Source organism: Anthonomus grandis, chromosome 6, assembly GCF_022605725.1.
Source record: "Anthonomus grandis grandis chromosome 6, icAntGran1.3, whole genome shotgun sequence".
Lineage (NCBI taxonomy): Eukaryota > Metazoa > Arthropoda > Insecta > Coleoptera > Curculionidae > Anthonomus > Anthonomus grandis.
Window position 1 is genome coordinate 25,649,329 of NC_065551.1, and position 23,137 is coordinate 25,672,465.

The window sequence follows — 23,137 nt, forward strand, 5'->3', positions numbered from 1 at the left end:
AGCTAGTAAAACGCTATGGAAATATTTTTTTATGATTTAAAAATATTAAAAATGGATTGAAAAGAATAGGAAAATAAATTTAAATTTACAAGTTCATTTGAGTTATCTTTATGCATAACTTAAATAGATATGTGAACCTTTTTCCTAAATTACCCTTACAACGATTAAATAACTGAATAGTTAAAATTTTTCTGAAAGACTACACTAAAAAAATGTTTCTAGTTTTCAGTGTAATCGATAGAATATACTACATTTTTGATTATTTACAGATACTTAGTTTAAAATATAGGTTGAAAAGTTTATTTATTTGAGGTTCAGTTAGTTTTAATGTTAAGATTTAAGTTCCTAATATGCTACTTACTATAATATATATTTGTTATTTATATTAACTTTTTTCATTTTCCTTTTTAAGAAGAGTTATATTAAAAAATAGTTATAATTTTATAAAATACATATAGAACCCTTAAAACATAAACAAAACTTCTAAACTATTATTCAATACAAAATTTTCTCTATTACCAGCAATCTAAGGTAAATAATATCATATTTAAGTAAAAAAAACTTCTCTCGTCTCATAAATGAAAGGTAAAGAAAAAGAAAATTTAATAATGAAATAAAAAATTAATAAAGTCTTATTGAAAAACCTTCAAAGCTACAAAGCTACTTTTTTTTAACTTAAGAGTGAAAGAACCTAATAGCAACTGAATATATTTTTACTTTTATTACTCTAAAAAATTAATATTAAACAAACCTTAATTTATTGAATTTTATATAAAATTGTCACAAAAATAATACCTTTTAAAGAAAACAGTCCACAATTTTATATGTCCTAACATTGTAACTTTAAAATTGTAATATTTTAATATAATATACATAAATATCAGCTATAATCTAAATAAGACACTTTTATTGGATAAAAACACTTCACCAATTTATACAGATTAAATTTAATGTCCGGCTACAATATATCAAAGTATTCATAATATGCGCCCATAAATAAAAATGTTAATGAACCCCCACCAAATTCTTACTTTAAAACCAGCTTAATTATTCAATGACAAAATTATAATATTCGCTCGCGTAAATCTCGATATGAATTTAAAATCAGTCAAAATTACGCCTAACGGCGCATACATTTTAATAGTAATTTTAACGGCCTGAAATCTTTGGATTTGTTGCATAATTTTCGACATAACGTAAAATGGAGATTTTAAAATAGAAAGGAATGTTTGAGTAATATACAGTAAAAAGAATTACTTAAAATTACTTGAAAATTAGTCACATCATTTATTTGAAGTTTATTTTTATCTTTAAACAAATAGTGTACTACATTCTAAGACATCTATAAGTAAATAGAGTCCTTTCTTATTCTTACATATAGATACTAAAGGCCTTAATAAAATTATTTTAATAAAAATTACATATGCATAACTTAAATGGCTGTGACACCCAGTTTCTTGAAAATCTGTTTCATAATCCAATATTATCCTATTATTGACATTTTTTATTAGCAGCTTATCGCCAAAACAAAGGTTTTCGAACTATTTTTAGCTCATAGAGCAACTCAACTGAAAATCATCACTATTTACCGTCGAATCTTTAGTTAAATTCATAATTTATAAATTTGCAATATCACAAAACCTATTTATTGTAATAAACAAAAAAAAACTTCTAAAATCTTTATTTACTATTAAATCATTCAACTAAACTTCATCATAAAAGAAATTAAATTTTTTTTTGATTGTAGGTAATGCGTAACTTAAATGAACATTATAGTAAATAAAGAAATTGCTTTAGATGTCATACATGCTTTAAGTTGAGTTTCTTGGTAGCTTATCTATAAAACAAATATATTTATAGCTTCTCTAACGAACAACGCAAGTATAAATATTAAGGAAAAAGTCAATTCTAAAGTAAAGTTAATTTAACATAGAAAAGTTAATAAGGGAAGTCTTTTCTCCACAAACAAAATGCTAATCCTAATTTCAGAAGTGATGCATTTCGGCAAGTAATCTTGCCCTCATTAGACCAAAAACACATTCACAAATTATCACAGGTTATTGTTTATAATATTACAAACATTTGTAAGCTTTGTTTATTCATATGTTAGGTGTTTTGTGTATGTTATGGTCTGATGATGCTCTAGTCGAGCGAAACATGTAACCTTTGTCGTTTTATTAAATGTATTTATGATGCTGTAGATTTTGTGTGTTTACCTTTTATAAAAGTGTATGACCAGCATCTTTGGGATAATGGATGAATTTTTCTATGTAAGTATAAATATATAAAATTAATTCCATGAGATGAATGCCTCGAAATTATTGTTCTTAACTCATTGTGACAAATAAAAGAAAAACCATGTTTATTCACTATTAACTCGTCAAACACAATTTCAAAATAAATGAAATTAAAAAATAAATTTCTACATTTTTCTCTATGCATAACTTAAATGGATATGACATCTTATTTCTTAATAATGTTACTTACGACTCGTCAATATCCTTCTAATGAGATTCTTTAACAGCTTATCTCCAAAACAAACATCATCATACCCTCTTTAGCCAATAAAGCAACTTGTCAGTACAAATTTACAGACTCAATTGCATAATCTTAATACCTTATTCATCACAACAAACGAAAAGAAAACCATCTCTATTCACCAGCGAATCCTCGAGTTCAACTTCACAATGAGTGAATAGGCAATCTGGTTTTTCTGGACAACTTCACTCGAATCAAAATTGATTTTTGTTTGGGTACTTACGGGTGGTCGTTCTTGATGTTGTTTAGATAGCGCTTCATGCACTGTCGGTTAATTTTCCGGTAAATTGAATATGTTTGACCAAGCGGGTTTCGGATAACTTAAAAAGGTTTGATTGAAAATATATTTGTAATTAAAGAGTTTCTTTAAATTTTTATTCGTTTACTAACTCATTTTAATATCACCGAAAGTCCGAGGCTCCTCAGCTATTCATAAAAAAATAATCTTTTTACATTGTATTCGATTCTTGCTTCACGAGTTGTCTGCCTGGGGCCAATCTTTCTTTTTTTTTTAAGATGTCCGACATTTAAAACATGGGATCATTTTTAATGAGGATTTGTGTGGCAGATTCTTTTGGAATTAGTCCTGAGAGGTTATAAGTCGAACATTTTTAAAATATAGTATATGTGGCTTAAGTGAAACGTGTTATTCGTTGTTGAGGAATTTATGCGATTTCTTAGAAAAGCTACAATTAGGTTAACTAATTGTGGAACCTTGAACGATATAAAAAGTAAGTTGATGATAACTTTTTTGTCTTAAATGTTGTTTTTTAATGATCAATTAAATGAACCAGATTACCTCGAATAATAATCATTATTAACGATCATTTTAGCTCTAAAGACTGTTTAGAGTTTGATCAGATATGCTACCAACTTGTAGAACGCCATTCGGCTTCTTTACAAGACCAAAAACCCGGTCCAACCACAAAGAAAACAAGAAGAAGAATTATAAATCCGACATCGGATGATGAATAATGTTATCTCGCCCGGCTTATGTCAAAAAGTGTTGAGATAAAGATCGAAAAGGACGGCGCGGTGTCCGTTACAGAACTCAACCTACACACGGGGTGTCGCTTAATTCATGTGAAATTCGTATTAAATCTGTATTATTAACTTATCAGATCATCGGGGATCAGATAGGAATGATTTTAAATATGCATATACGGTTGGGAAAAATTACCACTTTGCGCGACAAGATGCTTTAGATCGGCGATCGAGATTTTTTTCTACCGAGATTACGCCGCTTGGTAGAGGGAAATTCACGCCCGCCGGCGGATTTGGACCAATTAAAATTTACCGCTTAGCATTCAAGTTGTCATCGGATCGTTTTTAATTGAATTTATTATAGTTAATTGGGCTCATTGAAAAAGATTGGCGTTTATTACCTCTGTTTGTAAAGGTAATAATTAACATATTAATTGTCTTTTGCATATAAAATTTTATGAGGTATAAGGCATTTTTATGCCCATTATCATACTATAAAATGTAAAAGCATTAATATTAGTTTTTAAAAGTGAAATCTTTTAGATTTATCTTAATCTTATTCAGAAATCATTTTCTAAACAACTACACATTTATTTTAAATTTTGCATTTTTTCTGGATTCTATGTTCTTATTTTAATTCTTCGAGTACGTTTTCTATAATCTCTTATTTAGTTTTGTTTGTAACCTAAACAATTATTTTTTAAAGAAAATTTATAATTGATCTGCTCTATTAATTTGCCTTAAAAAAATTAAATTTTATCTAATTTTGACATATTATTTCTATTAGTATTTAAAAAATGTACTACGAATAAACAATCATAACCCAAGCAACATGTCATATATTATTACCGTTAAATATATATTTTTTTAACGATTTTTTAGTCAATTTTTAATTTTGGTATATTTGTCAATCGTCAGAGTATATTTATTAAGCAGTAGTATATACGTATATCATGTAGCATTCTTCACTGTTCTTCATCCTTATTATCCAATCCAATAACGCTGTTCTTATACTAAATATTTATATATAAAATTACATCAAATTTAAATAAACATTTTTATGAAATTAAATATTGCATTGATATTTATTGCAGAAACATTGTCTTTTATGAAAACAACCTTTAACCCCCCACCCACCCCAAGCACTTACTTATTAAGAAATTCCTTTGAAAAATCACGATTTTTCGTCCATAATATCCAATCTTATAACACTGTTTTTGTTTTAAATATATAATAATATCAAATTTAAATAAAAAAAATATGTTATGAGATTTTATATTATCGACAAAAACAGTTGTTATTCAAGCGTATTATTTTGGAAAACAATGATTTTTTAAAACAATTTCTTACTGGTAAGTTCTGTGGTGTGGGTGGAGGGTAAGGGTAAGGTTATTGAAAAATGTTTTTTTTTCCAGAAAAAAAATGCCTAAAAGCAAAGTGCTTTTTAAGAAAATTATAGGTGAGAATATACGTATATAAAATATGATTCTGTTTACAAATCGGAAACAATATCAGCATTTAAAAAAATTGACAAGAGATATACATATCTAGTCTTTAAACTCGATCACTACATTTATATCAGATATCAGATATATGCCACTGTGTAGCAAACGATATACTTTTCATACACGTATATATCTTATGGTGTAATAATGGAATATCTTATACAGAGAAATCTAGAAAATAGTGGGAAATGCATTAACGTGTATGAAACACAATAATTATGCCAAGTAAGATATAAAAATTAAAAAAAAAACTCAAGAATACAAATTGGCCTAAAACTTTAACAAGGACTTAAAAATAAAATTTATTTTAGAAAAATGCAGTGGTATCCTGTGTTTATTAAAAAATATTTACACTAAATGTAGAGTGTGTTGGTAGACCTCTGGACACCCAGTAAAATATACCACAATTTAAGCTTAATTAGATACCTTTATTATAATTTTCGTTCGTCGACTATAGGGGTTACAAGAGTACCTTCATGGCCTTATCTGCAGAATTTTGAAACTCGGTGGTTTTTTTGTGACGAGACGAGAATTTCTTTGGCGCAGGAAAGTCATCGGATATCGGTATATAGGATACTTAGCTGGCCAGCTTGCTTATGAACATTCTGTATCATCATTTGCAGGAAGTGCTATGTTTTGGGCTGGTATCAGGTGTAATGGTCGCACAGAATTAAGTTATATTCAAGGCACAATGACTGGTGACAGAGACATGAAGAAGATGCTAGATCCTTGGCTTAGATAATGGCGAGAATAGCTGCTGGAGAGGCTTTCGTTTTAAATGATGATAATGCCCGACCTCACCATACCAAAGCTGTAAATGAGTATCTCGAATCCTATAGAACATACTTGGGACATGCTTTCCAGGGTATTGCAACACGCAGAAACTCAGCTAGGACTATGCAAGAGCTTGTTCATGCTGCTCGGCTAAATGTTAAAGTTAATTAATAAGTTTTTAATATATTTTTAAAATATTTTTGCCGATAAAAAAACCTTTAGAAATTTACAATGATTCAAAGCATTTAATTTTTTTTTGATATATTAAAAATATAATAGAGATATGCAGGCCTTAATATAGAATAATTATAGAATTTTGTTTAAGCTAAGTTAAGCTATGAGGTATTTTTATGTATACTGTTCGTGAGACGTTATAACAACTCCTTAAAATATTGGTAATATATTAAATTAGTCAGCGTCAAAATAACGCCCTTTGATGCACATGTAAAAAAAAAAGTTTGAAATTTCCGCTCCTCCAACATTGTTCAAATTCTTTAAAAATAAAGTTATATTATCTATTTGCGTCTTACAGTTTTTGATTCCTCATATGCAGTCAGAGCATTTACTCAAAAAACTTTTGGATCTCATATTGACCATCCTATATTCTCGCTATATATATAGTCAACCAAGTTAAGCTTAGGGTTAGTTTTTTTTTAATTATCTGTTATTTCTAATTTCTATCACATACGCACAATAATAAAAGTAATTAGTTTTATTGATCTATTCTCAATGAAAAATTTTCAAATAGTACATACCGATAGATCCTAGAAAAAGCGTCACCGTTCATTGAAAAATTATGAATTGTGATTTAAAAGTCAACGTATCAGAAGCCAAGCTTAAAATCAATTTCCTTTTTTTATAATTTAATATGATTTAGTAATGGATATTAGAGTAATAAGGAATAAAGTATATTTATTATAGAGGAACTCTATTCTCCAGAGCTATGTCAAGTTTTTCTTTGATAGCTCTCTGCTTTTTATTGAAACTACAGCTTACTAAAAAAAATCACCAGCTATAAATTCTTAATACAGAAAAGGACGAAATGGTTTTTGATTTTAAAGGCCAACTTGGGAAAATATAAGCTAAGTGTAATATATGCGGGAACTTTCAATAACAAAAGAAAGGAGAAAAGCTCAGGAATTTGAGAATGAGGTTTCTGCCACAGAGAAAGAAATGCAGAATGCTTTAAACATTAAAAGAAAAAAAGTGGTTACCCTTTAATATAACATAACTAGACCCATTCAGGAAAAATCTAAATTAAATAATCAACTTTCAAAAAAAAAACCTGTTGAAAGGGATTTAGAAGAACTTATTGAAATCAATAAATGAATGGTTCATTTTTTCAATAAAATTTCCTTTTTAAAATCTTAACTGAAGGAACGTGATACTAAAAAGGTCTCTGGAAATGCTCTAAAGGAAGCTAAAATCATCCTGAAATTACGTAGTCTTTGCCTCCACATGTTTATGATCTCTATAAGCGATCTCTCTTTCCTCTTCGAAAGATCCTTATATTAACGTATTACCAAACTGATGAAAATCTGGATATACCTCTCCGTAAATGTCTTGAAGATAATGTGTTTATACTAATCATATCTAAACGCCATGCTTTCCACAAGAATGTGCTTAAGAATATGAATGGTCTAATAAAACGGTTTACAGAAAATGACTTCATTATTATTGGCTGAGGGTGCAATGTCCTTAATATTGGTAAATATCCTAATATTTACTCTATTAACAACAATCTAAAGTATTGCTTACACACTAATGTTATATTTTCATCATACCCTATACTGACTAGTAAGTTTTTACTTTTATAACTACACCTTTATAACCAATACAAATGCTATAGCTAATACAACGGGAAGGCATAGTCTCCTCTACACATTTAGGAGAGGAGATACCTAAATCTCATAATTTATCAAATGGCTCAGATTGTCCACTAATAGTAATTCTTTTTTAGACCTAACAATACGTTAAATACTATTTTAATTAATGTACAATCTTTAGGACATAAAACAAACGACTTCAAGCTTTTTTTGGATCAATCATAATTTATTCACCTTTTTCTATTAATTTGTTTACTTAAATTTCCGATCAAAATAAGTCGCTGAAAAAATTAAAACTGGTCTAGGTCAAGTTTGTTCTTATGTTCTCAGTTCTTTGGTTGCCTCTCTTAACTTCATCAAGTTATGCAAAGAAAAAAAAACTTTGGAATCTCTTGGTATTTACGGAAACCACTAGTCGAAAGGGATCACAAATTGACGCAGAAATTGTAAAAATTATCATAAAATTAGTCAGAGAACAATAATTACCTGGTGATAAATAAATGCTAAGGCTCTCTCTCATTGTTACTCCATATAAAACCTTTATATCTATCAGTTCAATGCCTCTAGTAAGATTAACGCTTACATCCCATCAACAAAATTCTTTTATTATCTGAAATAAACAAAAATACTTGTATTCATATAAACATCTTTTAATCCTATCATTATTTGAAGAGCTTATCACTATATATGCTGAAGCTAAAGTAGCAACAAAATAATGGGCAATACAGACATAAAAAGAACACGTCTAGACAGCATCCTCTTTCTACATCTTCGTTTTTCTCCTGATTCTTGTTACGACACAATACATATTGTCCCATATAATTCCATTTCCAATTAACCAGCAAGCCTACAAGAAACTGTAGACGCAACTAGGCACAAAAGCACGCATGCATCGTTCGGCAGTAATTACCATAAAAGTTATAGTTTTTAGCCTGTTTTAATTACTCTATCTCTTGCTGAATCTCTTGTAACGCACTAGAGGTTATTGTTTTTGTTGTGCTACTACTTAAACCGCCAATAGTGGTTTTATAATAATTAGTTTATTGTCTGTGAGACACGATTACTACTAATAAGCAAGTAACAAGCCTCGAACAAAAACGAGACGTTCTTCTTCGCAAGAACACCATAAACGATCCGTATTGTCCCAGACCGGCCAAACGTCACGTATAAATAACATAAATTCAGGCATTTCAAGTGTGCCGCACACCAAAACATCCGAGGCTGAGAAGAAGAAAGAAAGAAATGCGATGAAGAAACGGTGTGAGAGGTGGGCGTGAGGACATTTAACGAAAATGAAAAGTCGGCCTGGACTGCGGTCCCCTTTGATCTCGCTAATGTCTGTTTTCATCGGGGAGCGTTGCACACTTGATTTGGGTGTTTTTTTTTTCTTTGAGGGTTCATCAGGAACAACGAGGTTAGATTTCTAGTAAGAAAAGGCATATTTGTGATAAACTTAGCAAACCTTTAAGGTTCTCATATATTTATCAAAAGTGACTATTCTTCTAACGAATTTTGATATGATCAAGAGGTTTCTTACGAAATGTGCAAAATTTTTAATAAAAATTTTCCACTCAGTCACTGTAGGGAAATTTAAATTCATTATAAAAGCATTTAAATACACGCGAATCACCAGAAGCCAACAAGCCTAATGTAACAGAACCTAAAAAATCATATGATATACATATAATTCGTCTAACTTTACTGAAACCGTCTCTACAGAGGCATTTTCAAACTTCAGAACAGAACAAAGATTCTAAAAAATCTGACTGTCATAGCTATGTCTATTTTTTTAATTAGTTCTATATGGAGGATTAGTAAGGGAAAACTAAATAATTATCTTATTCGAAATTAAAGAATGAACCATGAAATTGACTCTAAAGCCCTCGAAAACCTGAAGTGGAAAATATTGGATTATAAATACAATTTTTAAAATTATCCCTTAAGGCTGGAATAAAATTAATAATTCCTTTAAATGCTTGAAATATATTTTTTAACAGGTTTTGAAAAAAAAATATGAAGTTTTTTTCTAATAGTGATAACATGGTAAATACCTTAACAATTGATGTAAATTTTTTACAAGATTTTCCGCAAAAAAAAACGTATCGAAAACATTGTAGAAAACTTTAGTCTGAAACAAATTTTATTATAGCTAACCCGTATAAATATAGAAGCAAATACTCAAACACCGATAAATTTAATGTTCACCAATCTAGATAAACTAGTAAGCTTTAAGTCGTTCGTAGAAATATCAGAAGCCGTTTCAGACCATGAAATTATACAGGGTGTATCCTTTCAAATAATCAAAAATTCTACTGTATATACAAGAACCATAAGAAAGTAGTTTGAGATAGAACATCCATGGTCGGAAGTGCCATGGATCGTTTCCAAAATACAGAGTGTTAAAATTGTTAAAAAAATTTTTTTACCCTGTATTAAAAAATAGGTAATAAATAGTTAAATGATAGGTGGTGGGGCAACTTTTTGAAGAATTGCAAGTAATTTAACTTATCGAGGGACAGGCTTGCAGTATATGTACGTTAAATTTTTTATTAAAAAACAAGTACGGCATTGTTATTGTTTATTTTTTGTTTCAAAAAATTTCTAAACATTTTGTTTATTTCTAAGAAAACGCAGCCCTTGCATTCTTGCGGTTTGACACCGTTTTGGTGCAAAAAAATAAAATCCATACCAGAGTTCTTTATTTTATTAGTTTTATTTATTTACCGAAAATTTTAGGCAGTTTTTTATGGTAATCTCCATAAAATAAATAATAATAATAATAATAATAATAATAATAATAATAAAGTGTATACATGTTTTTGTTATGTTTAGTATCGGTGCATATCTACTATCATATTTTTACGGATATTTTTCATCGGATGTTAATTTTTACAGAAAATCGAGATACCATACCCAATTGCAATAAATGTTGTCAGATAAAATATTAGAGATCAGAAAGAACTTTAGCACGTTGGCTGTCTAGTGCATGTCGCTCATACTGTAAGAGCTTTCTTAGATCAGAACTACAACAGGCGGATTGGTAGAGGTGATCCAGTCCATTGGCCAGCAAGGTCACCTGATCTGACACCTCTAGACTTTTTTGTCTGGGGCGTCATGGAACAGCTTATCTACGCAACACCTGTAACCAACAGTAGTGGCTGCGGACTTTCTGAGAAACTGTGCAGGGGTCTCTGCTCGCGTAGATCTTAGGTCAACAGGTGCAGAAAACGTGCGGAAATGCATGGAGGACACTTTGAGCATTTGGTTTAAATTGTTTATTATTTAGTTGAATAATTAATTTTTTATTGCAATGATATTAAAATTTTCATATCAACATACCTCGCAATAATTTAAAAAAAACTATATTATATAAATAGTATAAGAATATGAATTAAATGAATTTTTAATCATATGGTTCAAATATTCCATGGCATGAAATATACACCACTGATGATCTTAATAGTAAAAGGTTTTGATTTAATATCTTTATTAATAACTTGATAGACAAACTCGTTCTTCTCTACTGTTAAACTATATATATAAGGCCTCTTAATCCATGGTATACAAACAATATTAAACTACTAATGAAATTAAGAGATAATGCTAGGCGTAGTTATGTTAAAACTAAGTCCAAAGCTAAATTAAATTAGTTTGGATTCCTTAGAAATTTTACAAAACATGCAATAATCCAAAAAAAAGTTAGTTACTTCAATTAAAAGACACCAAAGATTGGAAAAGAACTCTGGATATCCGCAAAACAGTTAAACATTATAAAAAACCTAAAACTTATGATTTGCCTCCTGCATGATCCATGCAGCATATGGAAAAATTGAATATTGTTTTTCTAAACTCAAACAACACAGACACATCTACATCCCCAGATTATTTTAGATACTATGAATCAAATATACATAAAAATTTAAGGCCCAGTACAACCAAATTTTCATGTTCTCTTATAGATAAAACTACTATAATCATGGATTTAGTGAGTAAAATCAAGACAAATGTAGAAGGTAAAGATAATATGTCCATACAAGATTTTAGAAAATTTTTGTCCTTTTCTATTGATCCCCTGTCGCATTCTTAAGAAGAATGTTCTAGATAATTTGAAAAAGGCTATTATCAAGCCAATAGTAAAAACTAATGACTCACAAGAAGAAGCAGATCTTATAGGTCAATAATTATTCTGCCAGTCTTATCAAAAATAACAAAGCGATATTTATATAACCAAATAACTGCATATACTGATAAGCTCCAATTAATTCTTGATTGTCAGTCTGGTTTCAGAAAAAATTTTAGCACCACAACATGCCTTGAGAAAATTTCCGATTATATTAGACCTAACTAGGAAAAAAAAGATCTAATATGTCTTTACTTTAAGGCCTTACTATAATCCTACATTATATTATAGTAAATCCTTTGACACTATAGATCATAACCTATTACTTTCCACATTACAATATATTGGCTTTTTATATTGTCTCATTTTAAAGATATTTTTCCAATTGATACTGTTGCATAATTATTATAAATGAAAACAGTACTCTAAAGTCAAATTATAACAAAATAGAAGAAGGCGTTTCTCAAGGTTCAATTCTGTCACCATCCATTACTTTTTTCAATTTATGTTGCCAACATGAACAAATTACTTAGACTCTCAAATTATTCAGTATGCGGATGACTTTCAACTGTATTTATCAATAAAAACTCTAATATTATTAAACAAGCAAAATTAAATATAAATACTGATATTATGTAGATACTTTAAATAATGTTTGTCTATATGCATAACAACCCACTTTAAAAATGGATCCTTCTAAATTTCAAGTGACGACCTATCATTCAAATTCCCAGATTAAAGAGCTTGTTAACGATAATTTCAATATTAAATTTGGTAATGCGTTTATATTAATAACTTCCGCGGTAAAAAATTTGGGAAAGTTTATGGACTGCCAACTAAGACTAAGTCAAAAGTCATATCAATAATAAATTAAAAGCAGCATATCTTAGTTTAAGAAATATTCACACTTAAAAGCTATCTTTTCTCTAAAACTAAATATTTACTTCGCAAATCCATTGTAATCTCCCTCTTTAATTATGGAGATGTTGTTTATGCTAATTCGATTTATGAAGTTTTCTGGAGTATTTTAGAAAAATTCGAAAGTTACAGAACTCCTGCATTCGATTTAATTACATTATACTTTATAGAATTCTTAATATGTCGAATAGGAGAAAACATCAGTTGTTTCATTTCATGCTTAAAGTTATCAAAACCGAAAAACCACCTTACATTTCTAAAAATTTCATTTCATTTGCTCATAATCACAATACAAGAAAAAAATAATTATTTAAAATTCCTGGTCATCGAACAGCAAATTTTCAGAAGTCTTTTTTATATTATGCAATATTATGGAGTAATCTCTCAATAAATACTAAAAATATGTCAAAAGAGAATTATGCAAAATATATAAAAGAGTGAAATATGAAACATATTTTTTTTTTGAAATGCTATAATATATAAACTTAAGAATCTCTTAGTGTTCAAGAAGGTCCTCTCGAATGTAGCGAACGAGAGAAAGCTCAACTTTATATTTTTAATATTACAAAGTCCATCATATGTTATTTCTGTATGCGGTCCTTCTCTTTGTTTTTCTTCACTGTGATTTTTGTTATTTTTTTACTACTAATGTCAAGCTGTAATAAATTTTGTAAAACTAGTAATGTTTAATATTTCAACTTTAAGAAATTCTATGTTCGGTTTTCTATTTTTTGTTATACTTACCTTTTATATAAGTTGCTTTTTCATTATATATTTCTGTATTTGTTGCCTTCTAGATGGGTCTCTTTGACCTGTGAATCCGGCATTATAAAATAAATTAATTAATTAATTTTAAAGTAACATATAAGATTACCATAGTTGAACAGAAGTCCATATTTTGTAGGAGAATGTGTATAAATAGATTACAAAATGGGGAAGTTCTTATCTCCAAGAAAAAGGCATGTAGGTCATTTAGTTAAATGTATTATGCATTTCGGCTGTGTAAACAGCCATCATCAAATACAAAACATCACAAAAAACATATACGTTCAACTTAACAATAAAACTCAAAAAACTACTTGTTATCGGGAATAAAAACAACAATTGTGATGTTCTGTATCTGATGATGGCTGTTTACACAGATGAATTTTTCTTGGAGATAAAGATTTCCCCATTTTGTAATCTATATTATCATATATCCCTGTACAAAGGTAAATTGATGGTACTTATTTAGTATAAACACCTTTCTTCCAATGCTTGGAAGGTCTAAAAGTTGTTGACAAAACCCTAAAAGACAAAAAGGTTTACACCAGAAGTGTGGAATAAAATAAAACATTACATTAAATATTTGAAAATTATAGTTTTTAAGATCCTGTAATAAATCGAAACAATATGCTTAGAATTAAATTAAAATATACCTTCAAATAATAAATGATATTAAAGTATGATAAAGAGAGAAAATAGTTTAAAAATTGAGGGTTGAAAACAAGTAAGTAAAGAATGCCTGAAAAAAAACTAGAATAATAAAAGGAACTTCAAAAAGCATATAACAAAATTTCAAATAGGAGGGATGAGGACGATCATATAATATATGCCTGAAAGGGTTGAAAATTTTAAAAATCTAACATTCCAATCAAAATTATTCAGTCTGTTCAACTTATTTTAACGCTACTAATTTTCCTTTAAAGTGTTCTAAAACCATTACAATTGAAATTGCCTACTCTAGTTCTCTTAACTTTTCGCGTTCAAACGTTATGCATATTTTGGCCAGATGGGCCGCTGCCTCGGACGTTTCGGACAGGTTCATTTTCGGTCGCTTTTGTTAAAATTGTTTAGGAAATTTCAACCTAATTTGGCCCCTCTTCCCTATATATATGGCTGTTTTTACGATTGCTACTTAAATTCCTTAATTTGATTTGTGTTAGCGCTTTAACACTATATTTTTTATTTCAGGTCAAGGTCGAGTAAATCAACTGGGTGGTGTCTTTATAAACGGACGTCCTCTACCGAACCACATTAGACTAAAAATAGTTGAGATGGCTAGTGCTGGAATACGACCATGTGTTATTTCCAGACAGTTGAGGGTCTCACATGGTTGTGTTTCTAAGATTTTAAATCGATATCAGGAAACTGGTAGTGTACGACCTGGAGTAATTGGCGGTTCTAAGCCTAGAGTGGCCACCGCGGAAGTCGAAGCTAGAATTGAAGAGTTAAAAAAGGACCAACCTGGGATATTTGCCCATGAAATTAGAGAAAAATTGATAAAAGTAAGTTATTTAAATGTGCGCCCTTACTAAGTAATTTTTTAAAGTAAGTAACAATTTACCAAAATATAGGTTCTTTTGCAGGAAGGGATTTGTGACAAAAATTCTGCTCCTTCAGTCAGCTCGATCAGCAGGTTACTGAGAGGTGGCAGAAAAGATGATTTGGATAGAAAAAACCACTCAATCGATGGCATTCTAGGTAAGTTTCATTTTCTAAAATCTCCGATGTTTTTACGTTTAAATAAGGTTCAACCTTCACTTTTTTATATGATAATACAGTTACTATTTATTAAACTCAACTTAAAATGTCATCAAAGTTTCCCGGCTTCGATAAACCGAATCATGTTAGCTAAGCCCGAAAAAAAAACCCGACCTGCCATAAATCGCTTTATATAAATCAACTATGGCGGAGTATTATAAAGTAGCAAAAACTAATAAAAAAGCGAAAAACCATCGGCCGGTAAAATCGACAGAAAATTCGAAATGGTAAGGTAATCAGGACCTCACAAGACGCCGACAATGACTGGCCAAATCGGCGTTACGTTCAAAAGATATAATGACGGATCATTTTGATCATCAACACGTTTTAAGTGCACTGATTGATTTTCATTATCATCAATTTTAAGAGCTACCTGTTCTACGATAGACGCTTTTTTGTTTCATGCTGTGATGAATCGAATGTGAATGTACGCGGCAAAGGTACTAGAATGTTTCATTGTTTCGAGATAAGATTAATGGAAATTTAGAAGGTTTATATGTGGTTTTACCATAAAGAGTGGGTTTTTACTATGTTTTTCAATAGATTTACAACACGGATTTATAAAATGGAATAGCAGTGTAATAATAAACATGACAGTATCCTACTTTTATACACATTTTTGCATTTAATTGTGGGTACTTTCTACTTTTACATCGTTTTTAAGTTGTACTCTTCATTATTTTAGTTGCATCATTTTATAAAGAAGTAGGCTCTGTTTTCTTCACATTTTATAAATTAAAATCTATAATTGATCAGAATAAATTATTTTAAGTGGAATATTTGGTGAAAATTCTCCTTCTTCGTCTTCTTCTTCTTCTTCTTTTTGTGCCGTCCTCAGATAGTCTCTTTTTTCCCAAATTACTTTTTCCTTTTAACTTTTTCTTAATTAGAAGTAGTGTTTTAATACTAATGTTTTTGTTCACTAATTCACAACAATTTCTTTTTCATGCCTAAGTAGGTGGCTTAGGTATGCTGTTTTTCTTACTTTTATGACAAGTAGTAGCTTTTACTTACTACCTCTTCTCTGACGTACTTCATCATTCGTAATTCTCTTCATTCAAAGAATTCTTGGGATTCGTCTGTAGTACCAAAGTTCAAACCCTTCCAGTCTATTCATCATTCCCATTTTCAGCGTTCATGATTTAACCTGTAAAACAAGATTGACCAGACGTAGTACCGCATTAGTATCAGACGCTAGCTCATGATTAGAGAGAACTCGCTTAAGTTACATAAATCCTTAATATGTTTGCTTAACTTCAGTTCTTATCTCGTTTTAGGAGTTTGTATCTCTTTCAGTCTAGGAACCAACGTATTTAAACCGATTTATTATTTCTAAGATTTCGCCAACCATTAGCAATGGAATTGGGATATTCTGATTTTCATTAACTAACATTGTCTCCGATTTCTTAATGTTGATCTTCATTATAGATCATGATATAGATAGTAGGAGCATGATCTTTGAACGCTATCAAAGATATTCTGTAGCCCATAATCTGGATCGACCATTAGCACCAAATTATTAGCATTTTTTATGCTGTTTACGGTTATCTTTTAAATGCCGTTTTGAAGTCAATAAAGTTTAATCAACCTAAAGGCTTTTTGGGAATGGGAATGAATTTAGACTCTAGCCATTCTATAAGAATTTTACCAGAGTTACATATTTGGTTTAATAGCTTTAGAAAGAGATCAAAGTTTTCTTCATCAAATAACACCTTAATAAACATTGGTTGGTCCAAGGTTCTTATTGTTCTTTAGTTACTTAATAGCACCTTCAAGTTAACATATAATTATGGCAGGACCTTCGCTATTATTGCTAATAGATGGAACTTATCCTAAGTTGAAAAATAAATCTCGAATGTAATTTTCCTCTATGACTATTTCCTTGGAGATATCTTTTGCTTGTTGGTGGTTTTTATCAAATAGTCTATATGGTGTTTGTCGCTTATTTGCTCCAAATTTCTCATTTAATTATTTTATGCGAATTGACATCATGATTTTGTTGATTTCGCCGGTATTTTTTTGCATCCATAATTTCTCTGATCATCTTTTTCTTAATCTCTTATTTAATATGTTTAGTTAGGACCAAGGATGTGCATGCCAAGTCTATCCATCTCATAACCTGGATCTGCCAGCTTGACTCCCTCTAACAGTGTTCACACATTCCATGTTACTATTCTAAAAGCAAGGTTTATAGTTTTTAATCTAAGGATTTTATGGTGAAAGCTAAAGGAGAAATAGAAAAACTCAGAGTACTGTTCTTATCATGGAAATTATTATATTTCAGAAATGGAGATAAAAGTAACTTTTTTATTAAACTGCATTCATATCAAATTTTTGCAGTTGCTTATCTTTTATTTACGTCAATTTAATAAAAATCTTTTTTATTATTTTTGTCTACTTTTTAACTACTTTCTAATTTTTACAGTGTAGGTTTTTTGTTACCATATGGGAATTAGCCTAGTAGTTATTTCCTTAATAAATATTTAGACATTCTTCTATGTCATGTAATCTATATCTCTTGAAGATACAGTGGGTTAATAGCACCGACCTTTATTAGTTATCCTATAAATATTCGAAAGAATTTTTTATAATTTACTAGAAATATATGAGTTCGGCGTAAAGGAAAGTTTTTTTTTATTATTTTAGGAGTAAATAAATGAATTTTGAACGATAAATATTAATAATAAAAAAAGTAAAGAGTAAGGTGCATTAAAATACTCAAGACAAACTCAATTAACTCAGGACAAAAATTATATTTTTTCCATAATAGTAAACATACATTTTAAATAGGAAGTAAATGAAATTTTTGGTAGAAAAATTGCTGAAAAGAAAAGAAATCCATGTTATTTCTTTTATTTTTAAAAATGTAAAAAGTATTTTAAATAAATAATAAATAAAGTAGAAAATTTTGTATTATTTTTTAGCAAGTAAATTATTTAATTTTATATCTGCTCGAGCTGTAAAATATGATAAATGATTTTTAATACTTAAAAAAAAAAATTAGAAAACCATAAATTCTAACAACAATAAAAAAAAATTTTACCTAAGAAATATAAAAACTAAGAAATGACTTTAAATTACTAAAAAATATAAGGATTTGTTAGCAATACTAGGGTTCAAAGATTTTTTTTCTAATTGCGTTTAAAGATTTTTAAGTTTATGACCCATAAAAATTACATGTTCTTTCTTTTTTTCTAGAAGAACTGAATAGACAGAGAACAGAAGAGAACTGAATGAAAGAAAGAATAGAAGAGAACTGAATAGATAGAAAAATTAATTTTTTTTCTATATATTTATTAGCATCAGATAAAACTAAAATGCCTATAAACTTTATACTCGCTTTATCTAACAAAATAAAAGTAAAATTAAAATCCTGCAGTCTTCCTCCACTTATTTATTAAACATTTAGTTTTTTTTAATTCCCGACATGTTTCGGACGCAGTAGTGTCCATCACCAGGGGATTAAAGGTTTAAAATTGGTATCAGATATACGAAACATATCGGGAATTTAAAAAAACTTAATGTTAGCTTAATCTACGATTCCACTGCAAGTATGGACTATCTTTTCAGTAATAAAATTAAATAAACACATTTTAATGAAAGGTGCATTTACTAATATGTGCTTTGAATTTAATTTAATAAAGGTTATTTTTGATTTTGAATTTGATTTTGAGACTGTTTTTATAGATTTTTTTTTATTTTTGTAAAACAAATGAATTTATTAGCACCTAATAGTAACATCTTGTAGGCTCCTTTTTATTTAAATAATTTTAATTTTTTTATTAGTTTCATTATAGTTTAATTTTTGTTTTCAGAATCAGATACCTCAAAACTCTTTCTTAGCTAAATGCTAATGTGCGAAATTCCTTTGACAAAAATCTTTTTATACATATCTGATCTACCTAAAACTAAAAATTATACTTAGTGTAATCGATATAATTGCTCTATTGAAAGAGTGATGACTATATAATTATAAATTAATTTACGACCATGCAATTTCCTTAAACGCGCTGTTAAACTAAATTAAAACACTTATATGATATTGTAATATAGGTATAATTTGTCGCTGTATAAAAACATTATTATATGTCCTTGTATAAGTTTAGTAAATATAAACTACAAAAGAAATAATAAATTATTCTTTTAATAGAAATAGAGGCAATATTTAAAAAGTAATTGGAAGATCTGAGGAGTATAATTAAATTTTAAAATTCTTTTATATATATTTTTAACAACACCTGGGTGAATTTTTAAATTAACTTCCTTTTCTAATATCTCATATATAGAGGGCTTCTTAAATTTAATATCTCAAACTAAAAATGATTAAATTAACCATCAAATTCATAATATTTGTCATGTCTCAAGGATTCTACTTTATTCTAAAGCTAAAGAACCGCTTTCGATTGACCCAGATCAGCACCTAAAACCCCGGCAATTACAAAACATTTTTTAAGCCAGTACGTGCAATTTTATGTTAATACATAAGTACGCCCCGACAGAAATAACCACTTTTAAAACGGATATGAAAATTCCATTATTATTTTCTGGCAATTTTTTACTGAACCAACTTTTAGGATGCCTCCGGGGCGCGTACAGTAGTTTTATAATTTATTAAAGGCCCACATATAATAAATATTAAATAGTATATATTTATATACCTTTCCGTCTACTCTTTTATTAAGCAGAATCATCTACATTTATGTATGAGGAGGTTTATAGTCATTTTAGAACTTATTGAATTACGCACTAAAAATTATGCGCATTTTGTTTAAAAACGCCACGAAAGAAAACGTTGAGGAAACAATTGATGTTTCCATGTTTTTCAAGTACGTCAACTTGATTTGGATGAAATAAGCGTATTGGTAATAATTGTACCAAAGCCACCTGAATCATCAGTTTTTCCTTTCCTTAATAATATAAAAAAAACTACAATCTAACAAAAATATATAGTTATGGTACACTAGCATCTAATAGTACACTACCCGATTCTCGGTATTAAACCCACTCAAGATATTAATAAGATATTAAACAAACCAGTTAACCTACTTCAATTAAATAATTAAAATCCCATTAGAGCACAAGCATGTTTTTTTAAATTATTTACTAATTATTATTTAATCAAAGCGCGGAAGCGCGTGCAATTTAATTTATTAATAACATCATCACTAAATTAGTAATTATTTAATTTGTTTGTTAGATATGGAAGTTAAGGTATTATTTTGCTTAATTACGTATTGCAATTGGGTGGTTTGGTTGGTTTATTTCGTTATTAATGTTTATTAGTATATCGAGTGGAATAATACACTCTTTGGTCAGTTTGTACAGTTACAAGTAAACTGAATACTACTTTTTAAATTGAATGATTTGTGAGGTAATTTATTATAAATCTGTTTTTATTCCAGGTCCCATCTCATCAGGGGAGGAATCAGATACGGACCTAGAACCTGGTATTCCTTTAAAGAGAAAACAAAGAAGATCACGCACTACCTTTACTGGTGAACAGCTAGAAGCTTTGGAAAGAGCTTTTGGAAGAACCCAGTATCCAGACGTTTACACCAGAGAAGAACTGGCCCAAAAAACTAAACTTACTGAAGCAAGGTGAGCTTTAAACCAATAACAACCTAAAACTGTTATTTTACTGATAATTCATATTCCTTTAGGGTTCAAGTATGGTTCTCAAACAGGCGAGCAAGGCTCAGAAAACAACTCAACTCGCAACAGCTAAACGCTTTTAACACCATGTCATTACAAGCTGCCCTACCAGGTATTCAGCATCAATATGATGCTGCAGGCGCATTCAATCAGTCTCCCTGGACAGCCCAACAGAGCTACAGGTAAAAATCTGTCCTTATTAGATACTACAAGCCTCTACATCTATAGCAACATCTTTCTAATTGAAAACATTTTTTTTTGTTTCAGCGCCGCACTAACATCATCTTTCAGTACCAATCCAGCCCTAACCTCCCATTCTTTATCAAGCAACACAACTTCACTAGGAGACACATCAAGTACGTCGTCCAGTCCACCGAATACGCAAAATAGCACCCTCTATGAAAAAAATCCCGCATCACTGTACGGTTCATATAACGTAGGCGGGTTGGATAGTAACGTGAATCAGTTCGGCGCGTACGGTATGGCTGCGCAGATGTCGCCCAATCAGCATCCGGTCAGTCCTGCGCAGCAGAGTGCTGCGTGGGCACGCCACGCCGCCGCTATGACCCAAAATAATAAGGTGGCTGAAAACTTGAGTAGCTGGCATGAAAGTTATAGGTGAGTTTTTTTAGTATGTAAATTATCGTTTGATTGAAGTATTTAAAAATTAATTCGGCTACTAAGGGTATGTGAAAAAGATAGGCCAGAAACCTTTCATGGACCATTTGGATTTTCTTTGTACACTTTTTAATATATTGTTTATTCGAAACATTAACTGCAGAATGTTTTATACTATTATGGTAAAAATTACCATCACGTCGAATAGAATGGTTTTCGGTTCTTAGAAAATGTATCAGTTGATTAATTAAATATTAAGATTTAAATATTATTAATTAAAATATTAAGAAATTAAAAAACATAAATATTAGATCCATAAATAGAGGGTTTGATGAGTTTTCACATATAATTTCCTCGTACCCTTTTGATTTCATTGTACTTATAGAGACATGGCTTTAACATTGTGAAACTAGATGATTTAATTTGTCGGGTTATAAGTTTATTAGACAAAGTAGAGAAGGGCGCGGGGAAGGGGTTGGGCTTTGCATTAAAAATTCCATAAAATTTAATAAATTAATCTTATGTTTTAATACTTTTGAAATATTAGGAATAACTTTTACAATAAAAAAAAAAACATTTATATATACTGCCCGCTTTTTGGAAGTATAGCAACATTTCTGGATAGCTTTGAAGATCTTTTTAGCTCAACTGATTATAGCAGCAATAATTATAGTAGGTGACCTAAATATCGACTTTTTAAAATGAAATATGTAGACTAGACTCAGATAGACTAAAACTTATTTTAAATCATTTGTATTTTTTTCAACCAATTACAAAAGCTACAAGAATTTATCTCATTACAGGAGTTTTCAGTCTTATTGATTATATAATAATAATAATAATAATAATAATAATAATAATAATAATAATAATAATATTAGTAATAATATACGGCATTTTTTTACTTATTTAAGTAACCACCTAATAAAAATAAAAATAAAAATAAAAATTAAAAAAATAAAGTAACGAATAGAAACGATTTAAGCTTAACATAACTTATCCTAAAAACGAATTTTATATTTAGAAAAAAATACATGCCTTGAGACTGTGGTAATCTATAATAAGAAAAAATGTGTAATATGAGAAAGAAGATATGATGAACAAAGAAATTAAAAATATGGTACGTATAACTAAATGCCTTAAATAAATCTTATTGTAAATAGATATTGTTGTAAATACCTATCTCGTAATAACACTGATAACATCACAATAAGACAAAAATGTTAAAATAAGACAATCACATGGTTTTAATTTAATTTGAGCAGGCAAGGACCTTCTCTGAATATAAAGTGTTCTTAATTTTATAAAACTTCTTTAGAGAATTAGAGATACATGCTTTTAAAGACCTAGATACTTGTCAAAATAAACACTGAAGTTCTTGCAGACACCTGAAAGATTAATTCTGGTAGTAGAAATAATGCGGCTAAGAGAACTTGATAGGTCCTTTGAGAATCTTCCAAATACAACAAGTTGTATGTTATTATTATTTCATCCTAAACAGTGTAACAACGACATCCCATATATCACTTTAAGTCATCGTTGATACGTAATTCAGCTATGTGGGCATTCTGATATTAAAGCTGGAAATCATCAGCATATTGATAAGCATTCATGAAATTAAGATTACTGGAAAAATCCAAAGTATATATAGGAGGGCCAAGAAGGCCTCTAAGGTACGC

At 29.4% G+C, this 23,137-nt stretch overlaps 1 protein-coding gene across 1 annotated transcript in view; it reads left to right on the forward strand.

The window, feature by feature from the left end:
- Positions 1-23,137, forward strand: part of LOC126737285 (protein gooseberry-like) — a 30,613-nt gene that overhangs the window by 797 nt on the left and 6,679 nt on the right. Inside the window, exons 2-6 of the mRNA XM_050442113.1 lie at positions 14,619-14,932; positions 15,014-15,128; positions 20,591-20,786; positions 20,849-21,022; positions 21,108-21,458. Of these exons, the coding sequence (XP_050298070.1) occupies positions 14,619-14,932; positions 15,014-15,128; positions 20,591-20,786; positions 20,849-21,022; positions 21,108-21,458 (1,150 nt within the window). The remainder of the gene's footprint in view (positions 1-14,618; positions 14,933-15,013; positions 15,129-20,590; positions 20,787-20,848; positions 21,023-21,107; positions 21,459-23,137) is intronic.